This window comes from Capsicum annuum, chromosome 4 (genome assembly GCF_002878395.1).
Source record: "Capsicum annuum cultivar UCD-10X-F1 chromosome 4, UCD10Xv1.1, whole genome shotgun sequence".
Classification (NCBI taxonomy): domain Eukaryota; kingdom Viridiplantae; phylum Streptophyta; class Magnoliopsida; order Solanales; family Solanaceae; genus Capsicum; species Capsicum annuum.
Genome location: NC_061114.1, coordinates 27669913 through 27680514, shown reverse-complemented (window position 1 = coordinate 27680514; position 10602 = coordinate 27669913). Strand labels below are relative to the sequence as shown.

Sequence of the window (10602 nt, the reverse complement as noted above, 5' to 3'; positions counted from 1 at the left end):
ATTCACGGTCAAATTCAGAAGTACCAACCACAGGACATTGTTAATTTTATAGTTTATCTCTGACATCAAGTTTTGTATTGAGAAAGAATCTATTCTAAAGTTTAACCTAAAGAAGATCAGATCTTTCGTAAATTTTGAAAGCATCAGAAACTCAATTCAAGAGTCCAGAGAAGTTGCATAGATAAGTCATTTGTAATTTCATTTATCTTTTAACTTGTAATCTTATTTTTTGGTGTAATGACAGAGCCATGGACCGGAACCTCGATAAGACCTCACTTGACTCTTCAACTCAGTATTGTTTCTCTCTTTGTAAGCCCTGAAACTACATGTGCCTTGACTCCCATATAACTTGAGACAGGTAGAATGCCTAAAATAAAAACTCTATTGCCCTTCTTCCTTCTGTTTCTTTCTTTTGAACGATGGTTAGGAAAAAATTATGTCTTGTTGTCTACTTCTTTGTCTGAAAATACTTTATATTTACATCCAAAGAGGGCATAATATAGACACGTAATTTTATCCCTTCCAAAACTCAAGTTCTACCCTTTATCCTCACTATACCATGTACCTCAACCCAATGTGATGATCCCTACACTAAAAACAAAATAACAATCTCTCAATAAAAAATAACAACTTGGTAACAAATTAACCATGTTTTATCCAATAAAGAATGGAAACCTCAACTACCTCATCCTATCCCCTACCCAACCCCCTAATACCATATACCCACCTCACCCTATAATTTATTTTTTTCCATAATAGTTACAAGAAACTCACATATTCAGAGATAACACTGATACTCCCCTATTTTCCATTCACCACCAGAATACACTCATACACCCACTATTAAAATATATACTCACTACATCTCTCAAAAGATAAGGGGAATCTATATACAGACACTGATACTTCACCAAAAAAACACGTAATACTCACTAAAAAATCAACAGACACCCTCATAATTTTACACAGTAGCTCTACACACACAAAAAATACACTTATAGACAAACACTAAACTAAGAAAAGGGAAAGGGAGCAAGGTTGAGAATTGAGAGAGATAGAGGGAGAGATTGTGTGAGACAAAGAAAGAAATTGAGGGAAAAGCAGAGAAAAGAGAGAGACTGAGACAAGAGAGAAGAGAAAAACAGAGAGAGGAATGGAAAGAGAAACCAATTCATGCCACTCCAATTTTTTAGTAAAATTTTACTGAAATCTAACGCCACCAGTGAACTCGATACACCCATCGGATGTTTCTCTCTCGTCCAATACCAATACCAATATCGTTCTTCTTATCAAATTTCAATTTTGAGAAGTCTCACAAAACAACACCCACCAACAAAGGTAGCATCGGGGTTGAAGGATACAGAGGTCGGAATGGAGATTTTTTTGTTCTGAGGTAGGGTTGAGGCATTTCGGTCGGAGCTCTAAACAAGTACTTTGATGGATTGAAATAAAAATTGAGGTCCAATTCTCTTATCTCTCCCTTTTAATTTCTATGTAATTGTGGATGTGATTATACCATTATTCTCTTTGCTACATGATTTTGTTGATGTTTGATATTGTTTACCTCTGAATAATTGATCTGGATGGTATAAATGTGATGACAATGTGAGTTTGAGTTTGTGTTAAAGATGAAATTTGGGAATCGTGAATTTGTTTTGATTTATTGTCAGTGGTTTAAGTTAAATAAATAATGATATTGTTGAACACAATAGCATCATGTTTTAGACCGAGAATTGATCGGCAAATCTTAGGTCGGGTAAGCAAAACATAGGGATCGTGGATTGTTGCACGTTTGAATATGTTGAATGACCTTTATTTCATCGCATCTAAATTCCTTGTACTCATTTGGCTGGGGAATGCCCCGAGATATATTGTAATTATTCACCGAGGAATGCCCTAAAGTATAATGTACATAAAGGAGACTCATGATCTATGCCCGAAGCATCGCGTAAATCATAGCTAGGGTAATTAGAATATTTTAGATTTTTTATTTCAGCATTTTTATTATTGTTTGTAATAAATTGGACTGGACACTATTTTGGAGTTTTGATTGCTTTGGGTTTTGTTTTCTTATTTATGTGTTTTGTTGGTTTATATATTTCATAGTGTTGTACTGGCCGATATACTCCACAAAATGATCATGGTCCAACCACGGGATCGATGGATGCCTAACAGCTTTCCTTTGGTCAACAAAATTTTTTAACTGAAATCTCTATTCGTGGATCAGTTTTAAAAGAGTTAAAATTATTTTGAGAAAGGATTTTCAAAGGTGACTTGGCACACCACATTTATGCTAAAAGAATTATTTTTGAAACTAACTTTATCTTTTATCACTTAATAATAAAATCCTTTTGAAACTTAAATTATATCTCTTGGTAAAACTGGGATATGAAGAATCTCCTTGAATTGAGAGAGTAAATCACGTTTCATCATTTTTTTGAAGCACAAAAAGAATAAACAAGAACAAAAAAAATCAAACATTCATCCTCCAAATCTATTTTGTTTCAAAACTGTAATTTTTACACAATTTCTTCATTTCAGTTTTTTCTTCATCGTCAAACTTTAAAAACATTATATAAAACAGTAATGTTGATACATATACTGCATTTATACATATACATATATCAAAATATATTAAACATATTTATAGTGAGTTTACACATGGTAGTGAATATCTGATATCAAAATGTATCAGATAAGCAAAGCATAAATTCAGTTATCATACTTGAAGTGTATCAAATGTATCAAATGCAACAAATATCAATACGAAGGATAAATCATCATAAATTGTTAAATAGGGATAAAAATATCAACTAAAAAATGTATTAGGTAACAAAAGTATCAAATGTATTCAGATCTTAAAATCTACTTTAACATTTAACTTACATCACAAAAAAACGATTAAAAAAAATTCACCAAATTAACTTGAATGACATTTGCAATAGATGAATGATGAAGATAATTGATTGAAACTCAAAATTAATGAGAAGTTACCGATAGTTTTGGGGTGAAATTTTTCAAAAATGGAATGGAGAAATTTGGGGCTACAAAAGTGGAGGTTGTGCGGTTTGTGGGGAAAGTAGATATGTATTAAGGGTAAATTAAAAAAATGATATATTATGAAATGTTTTAAAAGATATGGGGTTTATTTAAATAATAATCCTTAAGTTTGACTAGTTGCATAATTTTTCCTAATATATAATTAAGTTATTTAAATAAAGAATTTTGACTCAATAAACATTATGTCTAATTTTTCCTTGAGCCCATTTTAAACTTATTTGAAAACTTTATTTTAGTAGTAATTTTAATAGGGAACATATAATCAAGACATTATTTTCGTAAAATCGTTTCCTTAATTACTTGAGTTTTTCTCTCTCTATTCCATAATTTTAAAATTTGCTAATTTCTCTTATACACATTTTCTCCTTAAAATTTTTATTGATCGAAAAAAATAAATGTTGTACCCAGTTTGTCTCAAAAATTTCTCTTACCGATAATTTTACAATGAATTAAAATCATGCTTATAAAATTTTTTAGTCCTAATTTATTTATTGATATTTGGATTTTGAGAGTTAAACGAGTTAACTTTTTATAATAATTTATTTTACAAGTCTGTTAGAAAATGATATATTTTACCGTCAAAATTAAACTAGTTTATGTTTTATTATAACTTTTATAGTCTCAATTGTACGGTCAATATTAAAAAATTAAATCTCAAAATATGAAAAGTCTCATAAAAATTGAGACATTGAGACTACTATATTATAGAATAGTGATATATTAGTTATGTTTATTTTGATGATTGCTTTGAAGGTTGATGTTACTAATTGGTCCAAATTAGATGGTGTTGAATAATAATAAAGTAGAAATTGACGGTCAATGAAAAAGAAACAGTTGATCCTTTGTAGTTTTAATAACAAAGACATAGTGCTATAAAAAAAAAGGTAGAGTGAATATACAGTCCAAGTTGCCTTGTACAATAATTTTCCTTATCTATAATTTTCAGATTAAAAAGTTAAAATAATTAAAACTTGCCTATAATAAGCTTTAAAATACTTGCTTGTGTAAAAAATAATTTTCACTGATGGTGAACACTAGTTAAAATCTTTTCTGAAGGTTACAATGCAATAAATTACAATAGAAATTTGATTACTAAATCTCAATGGAAGGTATACGAGAACTTTGAAATAGATAATCAAGTTATTCCTAGTTTATTTTTTTCTGTTGGTATTAGTTGTTCCTAGCTAAATACAATACCAATGAATAGGTCAAGTTTAATACTTCAAGTTTACAACATAATATCAAAAATAATATGATAAAAATATTTATTAAATCTATAGTGTATATAAACTAAAAGGTCATAATATTGAATCTGATTTATCTCCACTTATTAATATACTAGTGAAAGCGCGGTTATTCACAGTAAAGATATTGCATATTACAACCGTTCAAATTCATTAAAAGTGAGACATTATTCGCATAGTTAGAGTATATATTAAATTTTCATCTTTAAAGTTAAAATCATAATTTTGAATATAATATTCCTAATTTCATCTCGAATGAAACAATTTCTTAATGTTACAATTATAAAGAAATTTATACCAAATTTTCTCAATCCATCGAAATTAAGCGATACATCTAACTTGCAAATAGTCTACTTTATGTATTTGAAAGCTTTGAGAATTAGTAGAAGCATCTCATCACTTTAACAGAAAAGTCCCCATTGAAAAATCTTATCACGATATATATCAACCTACAATGATCTCCGATCATTCATTTAATGACCTCTTAACAAAGCATTTGTTATGGGTATTAGGCAAAAAATAGTATAAACCACATAAATCCAATCCTTAATGAAACTATTGACATAATATCCCGAATGTACTTTCTCTCTTCCGTCTTTGGGTAAAATACATATATATGTCGTTGCCCCTTATACGTTGTTTCAATGTATGATAAAATCTTTTAGCCGATATTTATGGAAAGAAAAATCAGATACAATAATTCTATTACTTAATAAACAGCATTAATTAATTCATCTAACTTAGTGGACGCTTAAAAATAATAACTGAAATTCAGATTTAAAAAATATCTTTAAACATCACCATAATTATTTTTTAATTACGATATGGAATTCACACTAAAAAAACACGTCCACAACTGGATTCTTCTGTTTCCAATAATCAATATGAACATCCCTATATTATCGTGTCATTCGGGTTCCTACGAGTCCGAAATTCTTCATCAACAATACAAAAGTGATGGAATTATTATTTCAGAAAGTACAACATTCTTGAAATTGATTTCGACTATTTCTACAGAATTGAATATTGATGAAGTTCGTAAAAAAATTGAAGTAAAATACATTTTTGAAGGTAGTTCCTCTCCAATTATTATAAGGAATGATAATGAAGTGAAGGTGTACATTGAGTTGAAGAAAACTTGTCCATGATTTGTAAATTATCCATTGTGTATTTCAACATTTGACAAGTTCAATAAGGAGATTCAGTTTGATAGTGAAACAGTTGTTCATTGTATCAAAGGAACTGAATCTAATGCCCTTGCGTTAATGGCATTAGACGTATGCATGATGAAATCTTGTCACATGAAAATTTAGCATTTTAGGAAAGCATGAATTTTATATATATTATAATACATTGATTACTTGTATATATTTAATATAGTTATGTCCTACAATGTCGTAACAAAGATTGCAAATGGTTCCTCAAGGCATCTTGTATAAATGAATTAGATATTTTTGTGATTCGAAAAGTTCATTCAGAACATACATGCCATCTTAGTGATAGAGTACTAAAAAATTGATTTTTATAATAATTTTTGTGAGTGAATTCACAGCACCAAAATTAATTAATCACAAGAGAATACACACACCAGCTGACATAATCAAAGAGATGAAGGTTGTTTATGGAGTTGATATTAACTACATGAAGGTCTGACACGCAAAAGAGAAGGCAATTACGATGCTTAGAGTAGGTCCAATTGATGGATATCAAAAAATATCGCGATATATTTATATGCTTAATAAAGTGTATACTGACTCGCATATTTAGATTCATAAGGAATTGGATAATGACTTTAAATACTTGTTTATTGCCTTAAATCTCATGATAAGGAGTTTCTAATTTTGCCGGGATGTTGTAGTTATTGATGGTGCTCATTTAAGCGGACCGTACAAAGAAACCTTTCTATCAGGAAGCACACTTGATGGTCCAGGTATTATTCCTTACTTTTTTTAACTCTGTAAACATATGCATATGTCTATGTCTTGGATGTTCTTATACATTAATCTGCTATGTATATGGATTTTTGTACTTGCAAAATTATTACATATATGTTTTACATTCACATAATTTATTGGGTTGTTATTGTTTTTTTTTAATAGGTTTTGTTCTGCCATTAGCTTACGGTGTTGTGGATTCTGGAAATGGCAATGCATGGACTTAGTTTTTCCATCAGTTTAGGAAAGCATTTGCCGAATAGGACAACATGTGTGTTGTATCAAATCGAAATGAGAGTATCATAAAAGGTGTGAGGATTGTGTATCCTAATGTCCCTCATCTAGCATGTATTTGACGTTTATGAAAAAACGTTTGCACACATTTTATAAAAAGCGAAGACAGACTTAGTAACCTTTATTATTCTACGGCTAAAGTTTATAGAAAAGAAGATTTTTATTACATTATGTCAAAGGTTGCTAAGATTGATCATAGGGTTAAGAAATACCTAGAAGAAATCAGATATGAAAAATAGTCTCGAAGTCACTCTCCTATTAATAGAGATAGAATAATGACCTCTAATATAGCCGAATGTATTAATGGTTGCTTGATAGAGGCTAGAAAACTTCCTATTTTAGGATTTCTTGAAGAAGTTGGAATTTTATTTGCAGCATGGAATTGAAAGAGCAGTGACATTACATCTTGTACCAAGACAGCATTAGGGAGAAGATTTGAAGATATTCTAACTCTTAATGGGGCTAAGGCTTTACAGATAATGGTATGTATTTGAATAGTTATGAAACTAAGAGCTTTTTTAATTCATTATCAATATTTATGTTAACGTATGTATTGAATCATGTGTGTCTAATAGGTTAAGGCAGCTGCAAGTTATCTTTACTGTGTATATGAATCCGAAAGAAAATACATTATCGATATTGAACATGGCACGTGCAACTGTGACCGGTATAAAATTGATGAAATACCCTGTCCACACATAATTGCCGTATTAAAGACTAAAAATGTAGGAGATTATGGCCCTTACTACTCAAAATTGTACAGGCCAAAAACCATTGTTAAGACGTATGAACTTCCGATAGTTCCAATACCAGAGATGAAGGCTTGGAATGTTCCTCAATTTGTAGAAGATGAAGAAGTTCTACCGCCTAAATACAGAAGACCTCCGGGTAGGCCAAAAAAAGAAAGTCATTTCAAATCAAGTGAATCACTTTCTTCAAGTTCAAACTATTGTGGTAAATGCGGGCGTGCAGGTCACAACCGACACACGTGCGATTTTATTCCAAAGAAATCATGAAAAAGATAATTTAATTTTCCACGTGATGATCGGCATTTGGTTTCGTTTGAATAAATAATTTACTTTATTGACGTTGATAATCTAGAAAAAATTTGAACTATCTTTTATATTGTTATTTCAAGTTAAGATCTTAATAATAGTTTGAGATTGTCACAAAAATGTTTTACATTAGACATAAATCATATTACATTCCTTTAACTATTTTACTTTACATTATACAAAAAGGTGTATAAATACTACCTAATTTGGTAGCTAACATTAAATAATTATTCATATGTATTGTATAACAAATAATTAAACATTAAACTATCAGTTATTTGTAATGTATAACATTGTTTATAACTGAACATCTGTAAACTTTCATTTTTAAAAATAGATCTTCTTTGCACTCTTGTATGGAAGTTAGTTCAATTTAAATAGCAATGCTATAATGTGCTATACGTATGAGAATGTATTATACATTTCTTACTTTGTATGTTGTCAAGACTATATGTATGATTTGCACTCAAAGAACAACATGTTTTATATGTATAAGAAAGTTTTATACTCTCGTTTCTATGTATGATGTAATTGTTTTCGTTTTTTTTATTTAAGTTAAAAAATTGTAACAATATGTATTAGAATATATTATAATTAACTTTCTACGTATGAGACAAATGTTAAATATATGAATCATAATCCATACATTAGATGTAATTGACAGTTTAATGAAGTTCTGTTCTTGAAAATATTATACATTAGATATAAAATAACACTTTAATGTATAATTGTTTGTTATACGTTATATATAAATTACTATTTATTGTAATAGCTATCAAATTAGATAGTACCAATACAATATATTGTACGTCAAATGTAATAGCTGCCAAATTAGATAGTACCACTATAATATATTGTAAGTCATTACAATTCACTTAATTAAAACCAAAACATTACCCTAGTAAACGAAGCTGCTAACTATACATAACATATGTATGCATAAGCAGTTCCAAGATATCAATAAACTCTAAATTCCAAACCAACATCAAATATTAAATAGTGTTGTAATTGTTTAACATCCATTACTAAAACAAGAATTAGATGTTTACATGCAGATTATTAAAAAATTATGCTACTCAAAAGTAACAATTGCACTTTCATCAATTGATTGGAGATAACTATTCCTTGGATGTGGAGGATCATCATTATCCCTTGTGTATCCTTCAATTTCCTTTCTCACTCCGTAATTCCATAGTAAAGATGCATAGTGTGCACGTTGACTTTGTGCATCAAACCAAAATGAATACACATCTAGTCCTTCACTTAATATTTCTACAAATGCAGCAACAAAGATGCCACAGTCTCTGATATAAAAAAAATTATGAATTAATAGGTCGTTCAATAATTATTACATAATTATACATGTAAAAACATATACACCAAAATCACTTACAGACTAGCACACACTTGTTATGGTATGTTTTACACATAGTCAACATCAAATGGGTTTTGATTCATAAGTTGAATCCGCTGAACAAGATTGTCTTTGTATGCATCCAGTGTTGCCCAGCCAGTACGCTCTATCTTTTAAAAAAAAAACCTTTGTCTAACAAGTAAGTAGGCAACATCACTGTCAATTTATGTATTTCATTTTATGGTCCCCTTTTCTTGTACCTGATAATGAGTCATAGACACCTATCAATCTCTTCTTCAGCACAATTACAGCCAACGCCCAGTGAAACTCTTTGCCACGGTTAATTGGAACATAGACCTCATCAACTATATGTCATGGTAATCTAGCAGGAATACAGAATCTATCAATTATGTCGATAATTGATTCTTTATTTCTAGCCACAATACATGATTCTGTGTAGTCTTCTTCCATAGAGGTATTAACATATGAAGCATCTGAATAATATCTTGGATATGTTTTCTCAATATATTTTAAAGAAGCAACTTATTGTTGTATATCTATAATTTTTATAAAGTTGCAGCTTTGATTTCTTACTCAAATGGTACAAGATCATATTTAAATACTACATATACAAATAACAAAAAAGATAAAGAAAAAAAATAATGAAACATAATAAGAAAATATGCATGACAGACCAAAAAATCATATTAAATAGAAGTTTTATAATTTAGAGCAGTTGAAAAATATGTATGAGATGGTTTTATACAGTAATTTGTATGTATGCTACTAGTGTATTTGGTTTTAGCTATAAGCATAATTTTGCACAGAATTGTATCATAAATTATAATACATTACCCAGTTTAAATGATAATTTGACATTGTTTTAGAAATTTACCCTACAAATAATCGATGTACACTCCAACAATAGTATGTGTATGATACGTATTTACATTCTTGTATGGCAGTTAGTTTAATTTAAGTAGTCGTACCAGCATGTGGTATAGGTATGGAAATGTATTATACATTTCTCTCTATGTATGAGGTCAGTGTTATTTGTATGATTTACTCACTAACAACAGCTTGGTCTATATGTATGAGAATGTATTACACTTTAGTTTCTATGTACGATGCAAGTGATTTCTTTTTTAGGCATAAGTAAAAACAATGTAATTGTATGTATTATAACGTATTATACTTAACTATCTATGTATGAACTCAATGTTGTATGTATGATTTACACCCCCAATAACATCTTGTTATATATGTATGAGAATGTATTATACTTTACTTTCTATGTATGATGAAATTACATTCTTTTTTAAGATTTAAGTTAAAACTGTTCACATTATTGTATGAGGTATCATAATACATTACCCATTATGTATGATATATATCATCACATTTGCAATTTACAGAGAAAAAAATGTATTTACACTCCAACAACAGTATGTCATGGATACTTATTAACACATTTGAATGAACGCTAGTTTAATTCTCCTCGGCGTTCCAGCATGTGTTAGTTTGCGACATTGGGTAGAACCAATTCTTCGATTGAGGATGTGCAATGATAAATTTCAACTCTAGATAACCTAGTCCAAAACTATTTTTCAGATAATGATTGTTGGTCTGTTTTTTGTACCATTAAAAATGTATAAATATTA

The 10602-nt window shown here is 29.4% G+C and overlaps 1 protein-coding gene across 1 annotated transcript; it reads left to right on the top strand.

The window, feature by feature from the left end:
* The first annotated feature begins 5912 nt into the window (after nt 1-5912).
* On the top strand, nt 5913-7548 carry LOC107869051. Its single transcript, XM_047411549.1, has 3 exons — nt 5913-5951; nt 6922-7014; nt 7108-7548. The coding sequence occupies exons 1-3, from the start codon at nt 5913-5915 to the stop codon at nt 7546-7548; spliced, it is 573 nt and encodes a 190-aa protein (XP_047267505.1).
* The last annotated feature ends 3054 nt before the right edge of the window (nt 7549-10602 follow it).